This window comes from Silene latifolia, chromosome 1 (genome assembly GCF_048544455.1).
Source record: "Silene latifolia isolate original U9 population chromosome 1, ASM4854445v1, whole genome shotgun sequence".
Taxonomy (NCBI): Eukaryota; Viridiplantae; Streptophyta; class Magnoliopsida; order Caryophyllales; family Caryophyllaceae; genus Silene; species Silene latifolia.
The window spans coordinates 56,377,994-56,398,149 of NC_133526.1; the positions used below are offsets into that span (position 1 = coordinate 56,377,994).

The following is a 20,156-nucleotide window of genomic DNA, read 5'->3' on the forward strand; positions in this document are numbered from 1 at the left end:
GGAGAGCTCCTCTCTTTTGTGACCTAATTGTCTCATTTGAAACAAAAATTAGGGTTTTGAGAGTATTTTCCTCTGAAAATCCTAGATCTCACATCAGAAAAAACTCACAATAGCTCTCTCAATATTGCAAGTCAATTAGAGAGCATTTCTAGCACAAGGGGCATAGTCTCAGACGGTCTTGGGTGCAGCGATTAGGAGGAAATCTCTGTTGATTTCTGATCTTAGGCCGAATTCTCAAGGACCCGAGGTTGATTCTTTATTCCTTATCGTTTCTCTTGTATTTATGTTTTATGACGATAATCACATGTTAAAGATACGTTATAGTCCTAAAATTTAAGGGAACTTTACGGATATTTCCCTACACAAAGGGCTAAGTGTGGGGTGTTTGATGAGCTTCTATTTCTACTACATTTTGGCACCATTTTGAGCTTATTTGGTAGCACTTGGTGACGGTTTTTGACGATTTTTACATTGTTTGACCAATTCCGAATGCTTGACAATTTAGCATGAATTCAAGTGAAGATTAAGAAGCCAAAAGAATGAGAGAAGTGTCCAAGGAGGAGCCAAGAACAAGCTTGAAGAAATGCCACAGGAAAGCCCTCCAAAGGATCAAAGGAATCGCGAAAGAAAGGCGCACTCCAGGAGCAAACTCGCACCGTGCGAGTTTTCCAGGCCCAGAACTCGCACGGTGCGAAAATTCTGGGTTTAAGGACGATTGTTGCCGTTTTGTATTACGGGCCTTCCCTTTATTAAGCCCATTAATTACTAGGTTTCGGGGGATATAAATAGGAAGTTTGCAATTAGGTTAACGATCTTTTGTTCACTTTAATTAATCAAGGTTGTAATTTGGGAATATTTTCATCTTTTGAATTGGGTTTTAGATCTAATTATGGAGAACTAATCTCCTATCTTAATCCGACTCAAGGCTTAATCTTTGGTTGTAAGACCCTTTAATCCTTCCTTAATTTTCATTATCATTGTTAATCCTTTTGTGTTTATTGTTTGAATTTTGGAATCCTTGTTTATATTGAGTAATTAAGTGTGATTTCCTTGTTGCTTAATTAATCAAGTTCCTTAATTTATTGTTGTTGGGATTATTAAGTGTGATTTCCTTGTAATCTCATCTTTGCAACACCTTGTTATTATGCTAATGAATGTGATTTCTTCTTGGCTTAATTAGCAAGTAAAGGATTAACTTGTAATTAGGCATTAATTGTGATTTCATTGTGTCTAATTACCTCTATTGAATCTCTTGTGCTCATATCTTCTTGTTAATTTGACCAATGTATGTGATTTCTACTTGGTAGAATTGATAAGTTGGGTTATTTGATTAAGTGTGATTTCCTTGTCATTTGGCCATTACTAAGGAGATTTAGAAGATTTATCTTCACAATAGGGTGATAATATATAATTAAAGGATTGATTGAGGGGTTTTGTCAACTAAAGTGCCAAACTTTGGGTCCGGTTAAGTCTCTCTTAATATTGATTAATTTCCATCTTAAACTCTTGATTGATTACTTGCTTTGCACTCTTGTTTGAATTTGTCCTGCTTTTGTCACAATTGAAAACTCAACCAAACCACCCCACCCCCCGTCCCCTTTTTTATTTATTTGTTGTTCTTGTTGTCACAATTGTTCTAATTACTTTCTCAATTTCTCTATTGCAAAACCCATCTTCTCTTGGGTTCGACCCCTTGCTTGCTATTTTACTAGTTTATAATTAGTGCTAATTAGTGTGTTTAGTGGTATATAAATTGTTAATTTGGCCGTCTTTTAGTGCGACATTTTAGGCGTGTCAGTTGCACTATCCACTTTAATTTGTGAGAGGGACACTATCCGTTTATAGTTAGAAACGGATAGTGTTTGTCTATAATGAGACGGACTGTTGTTAAAGTGGGTCGAAGCAAGTTGACGACACTAGCTGCTTAATTTGCCGCAAACTCGACTCGCACATCCATCACCATTCTTCTTTGGTCCTCCATTGAATCCAAAAAAAGCTTCAATCTTTCGGCCATGGAAACCAGATAACATAATCACACAATCTAATTCAATCCATTTTATAAATCAATCACCCTTTTCCTAGATGGGAAAATCATTACCTTCAACAACTGTCCTCAAGAATCTCACCAGAGTAATTTCATCTGATAAAATTAAAAACTCTCCAAAACAAGCAAAACCCATCTCATCAAATTACAATAACAATAATAATAAGGTGTCTGCTAATCCGAATTCACAGGGTCGATTTGACTCGGCCAAACTCGGTCTTAAAATGGAGAACTCAGGAGCAACTCGGGTCCCCTTATCAATGGCGGTCTCGGATTGCGTGAAAAGGTGGTTTCATGATACCTTAAAGGAGGCTAAGAATGGGGACATTTCCATGCAGCTTTTGGTGGGTCAGATGTATAATTCTGGTTATGGTGTGCGAAAAGATCTTGACAAGGTTTCATTTTTTCTCATTTTATCTTGTTATTCTATAATTTGGTTTTTGCTCATTTTATTACATTACTTGGTTGTGAAAATTAGGAACAAATAGTTGTGATAGAGGTTGTTTATGTATTAAAGTTTGAAGCTTTGATTCATATGATTTTGTATAGTCTTTGTCTCAGCCTTTATATTCCTTTACCTCTAGTGGCGGAACCAATATTTATAGTTAGGGGTCGAGCACCCTTCTAGCTCTCTAATTTCACCATTTATAAGCTCCTCGTAGTTTACTAGGAATTCAGTTGGTGATAGTTTACAAAGAATAAGCTAGTAATCATTTGTACTCATAGTACCACAAACTGCATTGGGAAATTTTATGTTTCGTTTCTATATTAACATGTAAAGGAATCACAAAGATACATCATTTGCCTGGTCTATGATGTATTGCTCCTATGTCAATTATCGAGTGGTATACCGAATTCTATCTGGGGTAAATGGTTTTTCTAGCTTGTTTCAACAAGGCCATGGTGGTTTCAAGGAATTTTCTATGAGGTATTACTTTTTTCCAAGAATTAGTAAGAACTAACGAGTGTAAGGACTAATTCTCCCTAGTGAGTTTACAAAAGGAAGGAGAGGCTATTTCAGTGCAACATGCTGCCCTATTTGATTAGAATTCCTTCGCGAACTTCAACTTGTTAATTTTTTCATTGCCATTCATATTTCTAAAACCTGTCAGCAAACAGGTTGCTACTTACTAGAGTATAAGATGCTATGCTAGTTGAGTTCTCAGCCTTCTTGTTGTATACTCCCTTTCTTTGGCACTCAGATAGTATGGCACTAGCTCTTGGCTAATGTCTAGATTAGCTTCTCGTTGTAAACAACCATTTTCACATCTTACATATTGGTTTCCAAATTTGAAAATCAGGGGCACGCTTGGATTACTATAGCTTCAAAAAGCAGGTCTTCTGCATGGAGAGTGAGCAATAAACAGCCAGGTTTATCTTATACTCTGCATGTGTGTTGGGTCTTGAGTATACATATCTTTTTACATATTCTTGCTTATTTATGTTAATTTCTAGGATACAATGCAAGTGACACTGATTCGGAGGATATACAAGATGCAAGGAGATAAAATGGACTCTGCTACTGGTGGATGGATGTATAAATTGTGAGTTTAGTTAACCTATTTTTTGATCTTATATCCTAGAAAACTACTTTACAAATAATCATTGGTCATCTTGGCGTATTTTATATGGAGAATAACACTAATTGTCTTCAGTCTGATGTGTGCTTGTCGGCCAGCGTATCGTTTTTTTAAGTTGTGGATAATGTCAGTGGGATGATATTAAGATTTAAGGTTAATTAGGTGGTGATAATTTGGGTGTAGAGTGCTTTGTTTTTAGGCAGTATGGTGGACATTTAATCCTAAGAAACAAGAGAGTCAAGCAGAATAGATAGAGCTTACAATACTATAACCAAAGTGAAGTGTTTGTCGTGTGGATATGGCCGGTGCGCCCAGTTGTATTGCCTTTCAGGGCTACTTACAAGTTAAAGCGTAACTGCTGGTTTGAGACAGCCATAAGTGTTTAAATATCCCTGTTGCATGATAAATGGTGCACAAACAATTTGTACAGTACATGTCAGTTGGTAAAGGCTTTAAGAGGTAGTAATCTAGTACCTACGATCTGAGTTCGAAACTTTTAACAGAAACTACCCTCATTACTGATTACCCCCTTGACACTATAAAAAATGCACAAACTTGATAACCGAGGTCCGAGGAAGGACTGCTGTTGGAGTCATTCTATTATTCAATTATGAGTTTCTAATAGTTGGCGTGATTTTTGGGAATGTTGATGTACTACCTCGTTTTTTTCTTCCCATTTATGTTTGCGCAGTTTTTAAGAACACGATAAAGAAAAATGAGAAAAGAGTGCAAGTGGCAAAGATCTTAAACTGTTATCATTGTTGCAACTGGGCAAAACATCTAATCAGTAGACTTAATCGTCATTTACCTTAAGATTTTTCACCATTTTAAGAGGCTAAGACTAAAATGATTACACTTGAATGATTACATTTTACAGTTGTTTGGATAGCCGAGAAAATTAGGAGAGAATAGTTGCGGCCTGTGTGGGTGAGAGGGGCATGGATTTAAGCTCTCCATAAAATAAAATAAAATTACACAAAAATAATCCAACATTTGGACAATCTTCCAAAAATAATCCCACCTTATGTCTTGTACAAAATCAATCCCAAGTTTTGGTTTGTGTTACAAATTTGGTTCCATCTAACCCAATCCTAATTTCACTTACTAGGTTAGGCATAAACAAATCTGTCAAAAAAAAAAAAACTATGTACACTTTTATTATGGAACTATGGCCCCTTTGTGTAAGAAAACCATTAATTTATTGCTATTAATAATGGGTGTTTGTTTTTTATATAAAAGGACCGTCTCACAGTGTGAGACCGTCATACACAATAATTATTGTTGCCCATATTTCAATCATACATGTACAAAGACATATTAATTCATCAATTCAAATTTGAAAATATTAGCATGCTATGAATTAAGCACAACAGTATGAGAAGAACGTATCTTTACATTTTACGTCCAAATGCCCCAACATGGCATCCACTTATCCCAAGCAAAAAACAAATTAATATTCATCAACTAATTCTTTCTTGAGAAACACATGTCAAATGAGACGAGGATGGTGTTGTGATGGATTCTCGACTAGCTTCCACGGAGATGTTCATAGAAGAAATGTTGAGACTTGAGAGGTCCTTCTTGTCCAGAGGTCTTCAAAATGGCAGAAAAATAATAAAAGTCCAGAGGTCTGCAAAGTGAGCATCAAAATAATAAAAAAATACAACTTTGAACTTGTTTTAACAAGCTATTGAATTTAGAAGCTCACATTAGCAAATGTAGTTCCCTCATGGTTGACATATACTCCCTCCGATCCAGACCAAAGGTAACATTGACTTTTTGGCACTATTTATGGTCGTAGAGAATCTTCGATATTATTCTTAATCTATAAGACAAAATATATTCATGTGAGATCTTGTTTGATTCATCGTCATGAATGCTATAATAATATCAAATTTTTATAATTTTTAATAATGTGTAACTAAAGATATTTACGTTGCAAAACGTGCCTCGACAAGTGTGAAAAAGTCAATGTTACCTTTGGTCTGGATCGGAGGGAGTACTCCATAATGTCAACTAGAATAGAAGGCAGAGGCACGTCTTTTTCTGGCTTGTGCCTTAAGTAGAATGCACAAGATACAGCATGACAACATGGAATTATGGAATACCTGTCACATCCCATTTTCTACATATGCACGTCTTTTTTTTCGATATCAACCACAAGAATATCCAACTTATGAGACACTTGAAATAGCATCACGTCAGAGGGGTTGGTTATACAATTTCGTGCCTCATCCTTCTCAAATTCTAGTTTCTCTTGAACCCTTGGACAAATGATTTTCCATTTCAGCATTTCTTTTCTTTTCTTGCACAATCTCTCCATTATTTGACATCTGATATCTTGAAGCATATATAAGATATGTTTTGCCCTGGCATTAATTATCCAACCATTGAAATTTCCGCCATATTGTTCACAACTATGTCACACATAGTCTCAGTTTTCAGGAAAGCTCTACAAAAAGTGGCAGGATTTAAAGCTTTGAAAGCGTCCACTGAATTTGGTGAGACCATGGCCATCTCTTTTAGAGCTAAATTATAGTCAGCAACGCTATATGCCTTAACAGCATTCCAAAAATGCATCTTTAGTTCATTGCCTTTGTAGTCTTTCTTGCAATGTTGATATATGTGTCTTTTACTCTTTTTATTAAAATATAATCTTATAATTAAGCTCTAATCTTTTGATTAAATTCAAAATCATGATTTTTTAGTTAAAATAAAATAAAATTGGTGTTAAACTATAAACTATAAGTTGGTAAAATTTTCATTAATGCAATAATTATACCTTTAGAGAATAACTTGACACATATTTACTATTAGCTTCGTGATGACAAAAATTCATTAAAATAATTGGAGAAAATTTATAAAATAAAATCCTTAATTTTATGGTAAAAAAATATTTTCATAAAAATACACATGTCATCAATTCTCTTTGATTAGTTTTCCATTTCAATTTTTTTTTGTTTCATATCAAAATATAATGGAGTGAAATATTCAATATTAATGAGGTGCCGGTTTAAAATGTATAAATAATACTTTAACAAATAAAAACTTATATACCTTGCATGCATTGCTCGGGTTCTAGTTCCCTATTACAAGGAAAAAAATTATTTTTAGTAATTATAATACAAGAATTACTCAATGTCAAATTTCATTTCTGGATAAAATGAATTGAATAAAATACCTTGAAAGTTGTCTTCTTTTGGCAAAAATGTTGTATAATCGAGCCAAAACCCTCTTAGCAAAACTTGATAAGAAATAAATTGATAGGACTGAAGAAACTGAGTTTACATTGTAAAGAAAATTGATTGAATGGGGTTAGGGAGAAGAGGCGAGTGGTAGGAATTGGCGATGGGTAGTTAAATAGTGTATTAGTGTTTCAGCGGCATGTGGGGTGGGGGTAGTTTTTTTTATTTTTTATTTTTCTTAATAGAATAAGTTGGTATGGAATTAGCTTTGTTAAGTAACCTAGTAAAATACAATTAGCTTCGTAAAAACGGGACTACTATTGTAACACAAACTGAAGCGTGGGATTAATTTTGTACAAGAGACAAGGTGGGATTATTTTTGGAAGATTGTCCAAATGTTGATTATTTTTGTGTGATTTTCCTAAAATAAATAGAGGGTAAGAGTGATATCATGGCGGTTCTGTGTTGTGCAACGTTTAATGCACCCGCCAATAAAGCCAATCACATTTACCGTGGAAGGAGACATAATGCCCATGGCACCATACTCTTCTATTTAGGGTGACTGGGTGAATGTCTGTGGAGACATCATTCATGAGTCATGGCAGGAAGAGTAATACGTAGTAACAACGTTTCCTTATGTATTGATAACTGTGTAATGGTAATTAACTTACAGAGTAGATCTTCCTAGACACTATTTGAAGATGAAGAGTGAGGATGACTACAGAATGGTGTGCACGCCATAATCTACCTTTCTTTTTTATATTGCGCATGATACATGTTGAGAGTAGGGAACTTTACGTGGACCTGTTTGTTTCATTTACGACTGCAGTGATGAAGATGTTTAAGATTTTTGTTTGGTTTAGACTTGAGAGTAAGGAGTGTATGCAAACCAACGAAGAAGAGAGGGAAATAACTGTATGTTTCTTGGCTGTAATTGTCATTGGCTAAATCCGTTAAGGATCTTGGAAGGAAATATAACTAAAGGAACTAGGATGTTTGTTCTATTCAAGTAGCATGTTTATTTGATGTTGGTACTTTTGCTTTAGAATAAAAGGTATTTTCTGGCTGCAAAAGTTAAGGGACATGATGTGAAATGGATGAAAATTTCAAGTTGATGCAAGATGTTTTATCAGAAATCATAGCAATGATTAGTAATTTACAAAAACAAGAGATTTCAAATGGAAAGTTTTCATGGACAGTCGAAAATGAAAATCATGAAACAATTCAAGGAATACCGTTCTTTTCTTTTTCTTTTTCTTTTGTTTTAACCATTCAGTGATTGCTAATTCTTTATGCGAAGTGAAATTATTAAGTAGATTATACAGATTATTAGCAATTGTCACTAATTTTGGAAATTGTTTCCTATTCCAGTTTTCTGGGTTTGGAAAGTAAAAAGCAGATGTCACTATGTTTGGTTCACAACCGGGCTAAATGGGAAATGGCGGGGAGAGAAATGGAGAGATCCATTTTTCCTCTTCGAAGGCAAATCACAATGATTCCATTAACCATTCCATTCTTCCCTCCATTTCCTTCCCCTATACCCCTCTCCTCCCATTCCCTCTTAAAATTGTATCTAATACACCCTAAGTACATCCTCTAAGGCGTATCCAAATACACTCTAACAGTAAATTGGATAGTCTATGTTTCGACGTTTACGTGCCGTTAATGTTTCGCAGCTGAATATGATTTTCATAACATCTATGTGTGTTAGAAATTGTCATTTTCTCGGTCTTTTATTAGCGAGACCTTTAACACAGCATCAATTTGTTTATGCAGTTCTCTGGGATCATGTCATCTTCTGTATTTCTCAGGTTCGCAGCAGTGCGCTGTTTGTGAAAGCTTTCAAAGGTTTCAAATGCGTAAAACCTGTTTTGTGTATGTGTACTAAAAAGTTACTCGGATTATATCAACATTTTCGTTGGAAAAGCGATTTACCATCTTTTTGAAAACGAATCTTGATAAGTTTCATCACCTCATCTGTTTAATGTACATGTACTATTTTTTTTCCCTTTTCTATAACTATTTTGGCCCGAACATCATTAACATTTCACAGTTTATTGGTGTACGAGTGTTAAAATGCTTGGAGCACTCCTAGATACGCCAACTGCGTAATGTGGGCATATGGTGCATGCAACTGTTCAAATGATTTGAATGCTTTACACATTTTTGTAACTTGGCTTGTTTATTCAATTCTTGGTACTCTAAAAAACTATGTGGCTTTCATGTGGAGGAGATTGTTGGCGATGGTGATGGCATGAATGATCTTGACTCTTGATAGACAAGCCATGAGGAACGAGTAAAGATTTGACGATAGCAGGCTGGCAGCAAATTGTGTAAAAACTATCTCAGGCGTAGCTAATAAATATTTACCTTGACATTGTGTTATTTCTTAGCGAGGTTGTGAAGGTTAGTAACACCGCTTTTGAGATAGATCAGATGATTTGGTTGCAATTAATGTGGAATGAGCATATTAGGACAACGATTGATTGTGAGAACAAGCCTTAAACCGAGTTCTTTTTTTTTTTTTTTTTTTTTTTTTTTTTTTTTTTTTTTTTTTGGGTGTAAAGCCTTAAACCAACTCCGCCTGTGAGTGTTTTCGGGCATTCGCTGCCGGTCCCAAGCCCGGATAAAGGAGGAGGGTTGCGGTAGGTCTGTGGCAGCCAGCATAAAAACTTAGTCACATTTTATGGACATGAATCGGAATTTGAACATCGTTGGGCGTCTCCTCGGAAGCGCGCCGCACTTCTTAGACCGGGTGTAGTGAAAAGTATGTGAGGGTTGCTAGGTCGTCGTCCGGAAGCGACGCGCCATCTTTACATCTGGGGGTGGTGTCAAATAGGCAAGGGTGCGCTACATTTTCTAGACTCGGGTGTAGTGAAAAATATGCAAAGGTTGTTAGGTCGTCGCCCTAAAGCGGCGCGCCACCTCGAAGTATGGGTGTGGTGTCAAATAGGTTTGGATCTAGGAAGCATGGTCAAGAGCGGGTAAAGAAATCAGGACATGACTTTAGGAAGGGTAGTAGGTTACGTTTTGGTACTTGGAATGTTGGCTCTTTGACAGGGAGATTAGCTGAGGTAGGGGAGGTTATGAAAAGGAGGAGAGTGCATATAATGTGTCTACAAGAGACAAAGTGGGTCGGAGATAAAGCAAGGGTGATAGCGCCTTGGGGTTATAAGCTTTGGTACACGGGTAAAGACAAAAGTCGTAATGGAGTGGGTATTGTCATTGATAAAGATTACATTGATGATGTGGTAGAAGTATCGAGAAAGAGTGATAGGATTATGAGCATTAAGCTTGTAGTCGGGGATGAGGTGGTGACGGTTATAAGTGCTTACGCACCTCAAGTAGGTTTGGATGCTTCTTTTCGACGAGCCTTCTGGGAAGATTTGGAAGAGGTTGTAGAACGAGTCCCTATTGGAGAAAAATTGATCATTGGTGGTGACCTCAATGGGCATGTGGGTACTAGTCGAGTTGGCTTTGAGAACATTCATGGGGGTTTTGGGTTCGGGGAGAGAAATGAAGCAGGAAGTGACATATTGGATTTTGCTTTGGCATATGACTTGGGTATAATGAACACTTGGTTCGAGAAAAGACATTCTCATTTGGTGACTTATAGAAGTGGAGGTAATGCTAGTCAAATTGACTCCCTTTTGGTAAGGAATGTGTGGAGGAAAGAGTACACCGATTGCAAGGTCATACCCGGGGAAAGTGCCGCAACACAACATAGACTAGTGGTTCTTGATTTTCGGGGTAAGAGAGACTTGAGGAAGAGAAAGATAATCGGTGAGGCACGGATCAAGTGGTGGAAGCTACAAGGGGAAACCAACAAGCGTTTTTGGATAAGGTTGGAAGTAGCGATATTTGGTCGGATTGCGAGGAGAAAGATATTGATGCAACGTGGGATAAATTGGAGCATGTTGTAAAGGATTTGGCGAAGGAGGTGTTAGGGGAATCTAAAGGGAATAGACCATCAAGTAAGGACACATCTTGGTGGAACGATGTGGTGAGACAAGCGATAAAGACTAAACGTGAATGCTATAAGGTTAAGGGAAATGCATGAGTGATGAGAACTTTGAAAAGTACAAGGAGGCTAGACGAGCCGCTAAAAAGGCCGTACGGGATGCGAGGGCAAAAGTTAACCAAGAAGTGTATGCCGGGTTGGACACGAGAGAAGGAGAGAAGGATATCTATAAACTGGCTCGCATACGAGACCGAAAGACGAGAGATATTGGGAGAGTTAGGTGTGTGAAAGATATGGATGACAAGGTTACGTTCGGGATAACGAAATAAAGGCTAGATGGAGTTCTTACTTTGATAATTTATTCAATGGACATCGGGAACAAGGTTTTGGGGATGTAGAGGTAACACCAAGCATGGTTAATCGGGAATTTGTGCGTAGAATACAAAAGAGTGAAGTTAGAAAGGCGTTAAGGAAGATGGGGTCAAAGAAAGCGGAGGGACCGGATGGTATACCCATAGAAGTTTGGAGGTGCTTCGGGGAGAAAGGGATCGAATGGGTAACCATGCTCTTCAACAAGATTTGGAGGAGCAACAAGATGCCATCGGCTTGGAGGAGAAGCACTCTTGTCCCTTTGTACAAGAACAAAGGTGATGTTCAAGAGTGTTCCAATTATCGGGAATTAAACTTATGAGTCATACGATGAAGTTATGGGAGCGGGTAATCGAGCAAAGGCTTAGGAGATGTGTAGACATCTCGGATAACCAATTTGGATTTATGCCCCGGAGATCGACTATGGATGCGATTTTTATCATGAGACAGTTGATGGAATACCATCGGGACAAGAAGAAGGACTTACATATGGTTTTTATTGACTTGGAAAAGGCATATGATAGAGTACCAAGAGAAGTACTTTGGTGGGCTTTGGCGAGAAAGGGTGTGTCGCGAAAATATATTGACCTCATAAAGGACATGTATGAGGGGGCTAGTGCAAGTGTTCGCACTAATGTTGGGCGAACAGAAGAATTTCCTATTACCATCGGGGTGCATCAAGGTTCCGCACTTAGTCCTTTTCTCTTTGCTATAGTTATGGATGAGTTGACAAGGGATATTCAGGACGACATCCCTTGGTGTATGATGTTTGCTGATGATATTGTGTTGATTGATGAGACAAAAGAGGGGGTGGAGAGAAAGTTGGAATTGTGGAGGCAGACTTTAGAGACTCGTGGGTTCAGACTGAGCAGGAGTAAGACTGAGTATTTGTGGTGTCAGTTCACTAAAGTGGCGGGATTGAGATCGACAGAGGCGGGGAGTATTACTTTCGATGGGAATGTTGTTGAGGATTCGGATTTCTTCAGATATCTAGGATCTATTATTCAAAAAGACGGGGAGTTAGACGGAGATGTGGCTCACAGAATTAAAGCGGGATGGTTGAAATGGAAGAGTGCTTCAGGGTTTCTATGCGATAAAGATATGCCCCAAAGATTAAAGGGAAAATTTTATCGCACGACAATTAGGCCTGCCCTACTTTACGGCTCCGAGTGTTGGGCCGTGAAGCATTGTCACATTCAAAAGATGAGTGTGGCGGAGATGCGCATGTTGAGGTGGATGTGCGGACATACAAGGAAAGATCGGTTAAGGAATGAGGTGATTAGGGAAAAGGTAAAAGTGGCGCCAATAGAGGACAAGATGATGGAAAACCGACTAAGATGGTTTGGCCATGTGAGAAGGAGACCTATGGGCCTTTTGCACCCGGAGAGACCGGAGACTTGGAGAACGAGAAAAAGGTCCCTAGAGGCAGAGGAAGACCGAGACAGACATGGTTGAGAGTGATAGAGCACGATATGAGAGTTCTGGGGCTTGAGGAGAGTATGGTGACGGAGAGGGCACAATGGAGGGAAAGGATACACGTGGATTTTTAGTATTTGATGTTTTTTGACAGATTTTATTCTTCTCTCCTTTATTACACTTTTTTACAAACCACTTTCTTATAGATTTTACCTTTCTTATAGATTTTACATGGTTCATTCCGGATCCTTAACTCTATTTCGGTTTTTAAAAATCGTTTTAATCTTTTCTCTCGATTTAAATTTTAAGTTTTTATAAACGAAAGACGGAATTCAATTTTAAAACTCATAAGTTTACCTTGACTTTCCATTACATTTTCGTTCTTCCTTTTGTTTTTCATCCTCCCTTTTTTATTCGCATTTTGAGGCGTGCGTTCACCCATTGACGGTTCGAAAGGATGATTCATGTCAGCCGACCCCAAATCATTTTGGGATTAAGGCTCTGTTGTTGTTGTTGTTGTTGTAAAGCCTTAAACCGAGATTATAATATAATGATCTCAATGCCTTTCCCTTCTTTGTTTCTTAGCCAATGCTTGTCTAGTGCGGTATATGGTATGAAGCTCACTAGGAGAACATACTTATCAAAAAATGTGGCCTACGGAGAGGAAGAATGGTCGGGGTCAGTTGGAAATTGAAATCGAAATCCGGATGATCATACACTTGTCTTAAAATTGCTAGTCATGGAGTTCGATCTGCTTCATTCTCTTGGGTTGCTAGTTCTAGCTTCATTTGCTTTTATCTTCGTGGGGAAGAGCATTGAAGTGCCGGAATCTGGTTTCATTATAATTATGTTTGTTTTTGTGAGATTGATATTGAACAAGGTAAAATTTGAGTTGAATAAGAGGCACTGAGGCAGTACATCATAAGTAGACCTCCTCAGGCAAATGTAACCTTTTTCTTATTTCACGACATTTAGGCCCAACTAAGATGTAATCAACCTATGGGAAAAAGAAAGGGCGATTGTACTACTAAAAGACCGGTAAAAGATGGGATAAACAACCTATGCGATCTGATATGAAGTTAAGTACCAAGTAACGTATATGATCTAGGTTCTGGCATATTTTTGGTTGAGGCAAAATGTAGAAGCGCGATATAGGAGTACAATATATGATGCAATGGTTAATCCAAATTTTGTATTATGCCGAACCAAAGTACCACCTCAAAAAAGAGGAGACAATTTGAAGTGTAAACTCGTCGCCTACAAGCTACAATTGTAGGAAATATTATGTTAAGACTGTTAGAGGGTCACTATTTTCTCATTTTTCTGGTGACTAGAGACTCACTATCAAAAAATCTAGAGGTATTTAAATTGATGGGGATTCTTTGATATTAACTTTTGGGAAGAGACCTCACATAATTTTTTTACAATATCTAAAATGACATCCTTTTTTTGACAAATGAGCCACAAAGGAGGAAATATAATATGGCGTAGATTGAGAAATTCGTTAATTCCTTTTGTTCATTAAACTTAAAATCCTACTCCGTACAAGAAAAGAATCGATTTGGGAATTATTATGGTTGCATTGTGTTCAGATGGAAAAATGACGCCATCCGTTTTAACTACTCTACATGCTCATGCCAGGATAAGCCAATAGAAGAACGGAAATTCATTCTGTGTCATTGTACTTGACCAAACAAAAAAACACCTCCATGTATCTCTCTTTTCTCATCCATTTAAGCAAATTATATGCATAAATTGAGTAAATAAAAAGGGGTATGATAACAAAAAAAAAAAAAAAAAAAAAAAAAAAAAAAAAAAAGATGAAAATTATTAAAACCATGCAAGATAATTTCATTACATAAAGTCGGAGTTAAACAGTAATAATAGTATGATACACAATAACACCAAGACGCGTTCTCCATCAAAATACGTTTGATGGAACAACACTTCAAAAGTAAACAAACACAAATGACAAAAGGGTAGAACAGTAATTAAACAAACACGACAAACACTCCCTTTCTATCTCGGTAACACCAATTTTCACACCTTATCTTTTTTTCTTGAATTTATTAATTCAACCCATTACTTACCACGTGTCACCGCAAGTCTTGTTATTAACAGTAGTATTTAATTAGAGAGCTAAAACGAGACCGGGAACAGATTTACCACCACGGTTTGAGAGACTACTTTCCCAAACCGGCTGACAATGATGATGAGCCCGAACCGACGAGGTAATTTGATCGGACGGCTGAGATTGACTGTGACCTAATCGGGTGACGGTAACAGAGGTATTAAAATACTCTTTTACCTGGGTAATTATCCCATCGGTGACGGTCCAAGCATGAACCCAAGAAATGGAACGGCTATGATCGCACCCCTCAGCGATAACGAGAGATCCAAAGGCTACGATACTCTGAGGGGTGAAAACGAAATCCCGACTTTCAGATGAGTCAGTACCAGTTAGAAGGTGCATAAGAAATTGGTGGGATGGCGGACCATGGAACCACCACTCAAGGTCAGGTGCGACTAGTGTAGACACCACGTCTGCGTCACGTGAGTTTAAGGCTTCATAGAGGGTTAATACCACCCCTTTGTTGGTGGAGTTTTGTTGGTCCTCTGAATGGTCTTGGTTAGCCAGTTCTGAGTGAAATTACGGGTTTGCCCTTTTGGGATGAGGGGGGTTATTTGGCGGGGAAGTGTAGGAAGAAGGGTAGAATTGTAATGATAAGTTGATGGGATGAGATGGAAGGAGAAATGTGGGTGGTATTTATAGGAAGGAGGGAGAGGGTGTGTGTGGGACCCAGGTGGGTTACGTGGGTTATGGAGAATGGGTTAAGCTGAGAGTGACGCGTGGTGTTACTCGCGCTTTTATCGGGTCATGGGTATGTTGCTTCCGGGTTTGGGTTTAATTTTGAAAAAAATTCCTACTCCCTCCATTTAACTCGCATGTTTATCTTTTACACACTATTCACAAGTGGACATTTAACTTTAAATTTCTCTCGATACATAAGTTAAAATATATTCATCCGAGATCTTATTTGATTCGTCTTTAAAAGTACATTAAAAATATCTAACTTTTATAATTTTTGCAAATACGTAACTAAAGATATTTAACGCGTAAAAATCGCGTTGACAAACATGATAAAGCAAACATGTAAAGTAGAGTTAAATGGAGGGAGCAGTTATTATTTTACGGAGTAACTGTTAAAAAGGAATTGTGTGATGTCAGCTCATTTTAAGGGATGTAAGTCTGCGTGAAAGAAATCTATTGATTGAATCTATCCATGTTAAGAGTGACAAATGGTCATCTAAGGTTGGGTCGAATCAATTCATTAATAAAGAGTCATATGACATTTACAATATGTGTTAAATTTGATAGAATATAACTCGACTAGAACCAAATAAAATAAAATCTCGTTCAAAGAAAGATTTGTAAACTTGAATTGCTCCTAATCACATCCTCTATTAAATTGCCGCAAACAGCTTTTCACAAGAGGATTATAGAATTTTGAGCCTTGACGAGAGACGATTTCATCTGACCAAATTGAGTGCAACCAACAAATCAACAACATATGTGATACCATATAACGATCCATTGCGAAACTGATCTTCCGCATCTTCACCATATGAGGAACGACCAAGATGCTCTTATCTATATTTCCAATAGAACTAAAAGCTAGAAAGATAATGAGTTAAAAAACTCCGAAAATAGAAACGGACAAATAGATCTCATCAAAAGGGAGACTTTTATTAATTAACTCATAAAGTTTCATACTAAAAATTTATAAATAAAGCTATATAAAAGGCTTACCATCGGTCAATATTCGATAAAAACCCCCAAATTTGATTGATGGAGGCTAGGATTTTTAGAGAGAAGAGAGAGAGATTGACCCCATATTTTCTTAATAAAGGATATTCAAGTTTTGTTTCTCGTTCGTAATTAAGCTGTGTTAGTGATTGGATTGTGCTTGGTCGGGTGAGTCAGTGCCTCGATGGCCGATGACCTAACTGTCACCCTTAAAAATTGCTGAAGAGATGTGCATTTCTCTGTTTTTTTTTTTTTTTTTTGACTAAATGGATCTTCATCATCTCTCCCACATAGTTGTTTCGACTAAAAAAGATCTGCCAAAAAACTATTATTCCTGGTCTGCTCAAATTTAGGGTCAGGTGAGATAGTCTAGCGGGGGATATATGGTCGACGATTCGTCTCAAACATGTCTAGCTCCAACGTCGGGTTTATTGTTATACTCCACCACTGTGAATCATGAAACAATAGGTCTTGGTATAGACGGGTGGGGCGAACAGACGGGTAAAAACCTCTAATAAAATGGGTTGGGAGGACAAGGTGGGGCACCCCATGTGCTTTCCACTTTATGACAAATGAGTATTTTGTGAGGGAAAATGGTATCCGTCTATACGTATAGAACTATAGACGGATAGTGTCCGTCTATAATGAGAATTTGTGATCATGAAACCTGAAACTCCACATAAGTACCAAATAACAAAATTGCTATATCACGCCCCCTGTTTTACTTGTTACGCCCCCTACTTTTTCATTTATTCCTATTTTACCCTTGGATTATTTAATTAATTAAAGTAAAAAATATTTCTCGTTTTTTAGTTTATGGTTGGAGACGGGTTTTACAAAATTATAATCGGAGACGTTTTTTTAAATTATTGTTTTATAATTATTGGATTTTGGTAATATCTTTTACAATAACTAATAATTGTATAATAGTAAATGATTTTTGTTGAACTTTTCATTTTTGATTTAATTACCGCTTTGTCGTAACTGAGTTTGGGGCGATTTTTAGAGTAATTAATTTAATGTGTACCCGGTCTTAAAAAGACGTATTTTCCACCAACTATTGCAATTACTTTCACTAAAAAAAAAAAAAAAAAAAAAAAAAAAAAACCTTGTCTTGTGAATTACAAGACGCGGCCATGGTGGTGTCATGTGAATTACAAGACGCGGCCATGGCCATGTCGTGTGGTTTACACGACAGGACCATGGGTGTGTCATGTGGTTTACATGACAGGTCCATGGCCATGTCGTGTAAGCCTCATGACACTGCCATGGCCGTGTCTTGTAATTCACACGACATGTCCTTGGCCATGTCTTGTAATCCACATGATGGGTCATTGACTGTGTCTTGTAAGCTACATGACGAGGCCAATTTCCATATTTTTTTAAATCGTGTTATGTGTGCCGCTAAATTTTATTTTATTTTTTAAATCTTGTAATCATTATTCTTGAAACGATATAATTTTTTCATTCATTCAAGACGATTTTTTGTAACGATTTAATATCGTCTTGAATGAATGAGTACGATTTAATTTTATTTAATTTTGTAAAAAACCGTCTCCAAAAATCATAAAATAAAAAACTAGAAATATTTTAATTAACTAAATACATAGTTTAAGGGCAAAATAGGAATAAATGAAAAAATAGGGGGCGTAACAAGTAAAACATGGGGCGTGATATAGCAAATCCCAACTAATTTTGCTCATGACGGGCTAATCCAGTTACAAGCTTGTGACCTCTCACAAAAAGGGAGAGGGGAAAAGGTGGGGCATCCCCCATGTGCTTCTCACTCACCTCTAAATGGGTCACTTGTGAGAGAAAACGGTATCCGTGTTTATGACGGATATCGCCGTCACAAATGAGAATTTGTGCCAAATAATAAAAAAAATTGGAGAAACAATAAATGATGATAACGTATCTCAAAAAAGTTGTTAAATTATGAGCCAAAAATTGAGGAAATAAGATAAGTTTTAAGACGTGTATTACAAAAGTAAATTACGGTATATTATTATCTTATCCATTCTATTAGCGTCTCCTATTTTTTTCGTTACTTTGACATATTTTTCTTTCTTTTTTTGACTATTAATATTTTTTTCGTTTCGTATTTGTCACCTCTCTCTACTTTTTACCCATTTTAACTTGGCCTACCTACTAATTTTTTTGTTTTTACATTTTTTTTATTTAAAGTGTCCAATCGTTCTTTACGTTTGCGTTTTAAGGTATCTTCAAATAGTTATCCTTCATATGTGCATGGTATACTTTTTATCTTTTTTTATATTTTTTAAAGCATAAAAGTTTTCTAGTTCCATTCGGTGAGTCGGGTTGGCTCGGGCTTGACACTGGCTTGATAAATTGGATTGGCCGGGATGGGTTTAGGTGGGTCGGGTTGGACCATTTTTTTTTTGGCATGTTTTTTGCGAGTTGGGATGGGCGGGGTTAGGAAAGTCCAACTCGACTAGACCCGGGTTAAATGGTGGGTAGGACTGGGCAGGGACTATGTAAAGATTAAGATGGAGATATGGGTTATACTAAATCTTGTGTTGAATAAAATGATATCCATACTCAATTACTCATCCATTCCTCCTTAACCAACTACTCGAGACACTTGCCGTGGGATTATATACATAATAAGTTCACGACTACTTATGTAAGACATTACATGTTAACAACTAACAATCCTTATGTACACCATTTGAAGAAAAAACTTGATATTGCATCCAGCTCTCCCCATCGAAAAAGAGACGAGCGAACTGGCGACTTATTAACAAAACTAATTAAGTAAGGGTGTATTTGGATAGTAAAAGTGGAGGGAAAGGGAGGGGAGGGGGAAGAAGGGAAGGGAAAGGGAAACGGAAAGAAAGGAAGGGGAGGATGAATGGACTGTGATTGTTTGGATACAATTTCTCTCCAAATCATGCCTATTGTAGAGAGATTTTAATTAGGCCTGGAAGAGGGAAATCGATTCCCTCCAAATATCTTCCCTCCATCCTCATTTGCTATCTAAACAAGGTATTTTAAATCCCCTACCCCCCCCCTATTTTCCCTCCAAATCTCTCAATCCAAATACACCCTAAAGAACAGTAATGCTATAGTTAACAGTGATGCAGAGTACGAAAACTTAGGAATTACATTGCCATCAACCTCATTACTCGTACTTAAAGAATCAAGTCATCAACATTCAACAACGCACGCACCTAATCTAGATTTCCGTCACTTTGAAATTAATTAACAAAGTTTGACATTATGTCAAGACATTAAGGGTGTGTTTGGATTGAAAGAATTAGAGGGAAAGGGAGGGGAGGGAAAGAAAAGGGTTTAATTTCCTTTGTTTGGTTACAATATATGGAATGAAGGAAATGGAAGGGGAGGGGGATGAGAGGATTTAGTTGTTGCAGCTGGTGTCCTCCAGTTAGTGCGGATAACGTTATTGCACGTACACTTGTACGGACAAGTGGGAGCTTGTTGGGGCTGGTGTCCTCTACAGTTAGTGCAATGACATATAAATCTCTAAAAGAATTAAAGGGTATACTTTTGTATTATTATCAGTTGGTCCACGTTTATCAATAACGGTTGGCTTGCTAGATAAGTTTGACGTTATTGTCATACAGATGGCGGTGATCAACTGGTCCCTAAAAGTCACACCTATAGGATACGTTTGAGAGATGTGACGGTATGAAAATACAGTCATATTGATGCCTAATATGACTAAGCGGTTAGTCGGAGTTATTGACTAATAATTAGTCAAACGCGATGTTGAGATATTTATTTAATACGGATTAAATAATAATGGCTAAGG

The 20,156-nt window shown here is 37.2% G+C and overlaps 2 protein-coding genes across 3 annotated transcripts; one reads left to right on the plus strand and one right to left on the minus strand.

Annotated features, from left to right (window-relative positions):
• Positions 1–1,908: 1,908 nt before the first annotated feature.
• On the plus strand, positions 1,909–9,328 carry LOC141605778 (uncharacterized). 2 transcript variants are annotated; one of them, XM_074424679.1, is made up of 4 exons: positions 1,909–2,439; positions 3,346–3,415; positions 3,500–3,588; positions 9,043–9,328. In XM_074424679.1, exons 1-3 carry the CDS (start codon positions 2,083–2,085, stop codon positions 3,550–3,552), a joined length of 480 nt encoding a protein of 159 aa, XP_074280780.1. In that variant the 5' UTR covers positions 1,909–2,082; the 3' UTR covers positions 3,553–3,588; positions 9,043–9,328. The 2 variants fall into 2 exon arrangements, with proteins under 2 accessions (XP_074280780.1, XP_074280773.1); XM_074424672.1 differs by lacking the exon at positions 9,043–9,328 and adding an exon at positions 8,586–8,848.
• Positions 9,329–14,382: 5,054 nt separating this feature from the next.
• LOC141605792 (wound-induced protein 1) lies at positions 14,383–15,304 on the minus strand. The gene has a single exon (XM_074424690.1). The coding sequence runs from the start codon at positions 15,026–15,028 to the stop codon at positions 14,687–14,689; it is 342 nt and encodes a 113-aa protein (XP_074280791.1). The 5' UTR covers positions 15,029–15,304; the 3' UTR covers positions 14,383–14,686.
• Between the last annotated feature and the right edge of the window lie 4,852 nt (positions 15,305–20,156).

Excerpts from the sequence above, each read along its gene's own strand:
- LOC141605778 (XM_074424679.1), top strand. The coding sequence starts at position 2,083 with ATGGGAAAATCATTACCTTCAACAACTGTCCTCAAGAATCTCACCAGA. Across the intron at positions 2,440-3,345 it reads TGCGAAAAGATCTTGACAAG|GGGCACGCTTGGATTACTAT; the intron begins GTTTCATTTTTT and ends TTTGAAAATCAG. Across the intron at positions 3,416-3,499 it reads AGTGAGCAATAAACAGCCAG|GATACAATGCAAGTGACACT; the intron begins GTTTATCTTATA and ends GTTAATTTCTAG.
- LOC141605792 (XM_074424690.1), bottom strand. The coding sequence starts at position 15,028 with ATGCACCTTCTAACTGGTACTGACTCATCTGAAAGTCGGGATTTCGTT.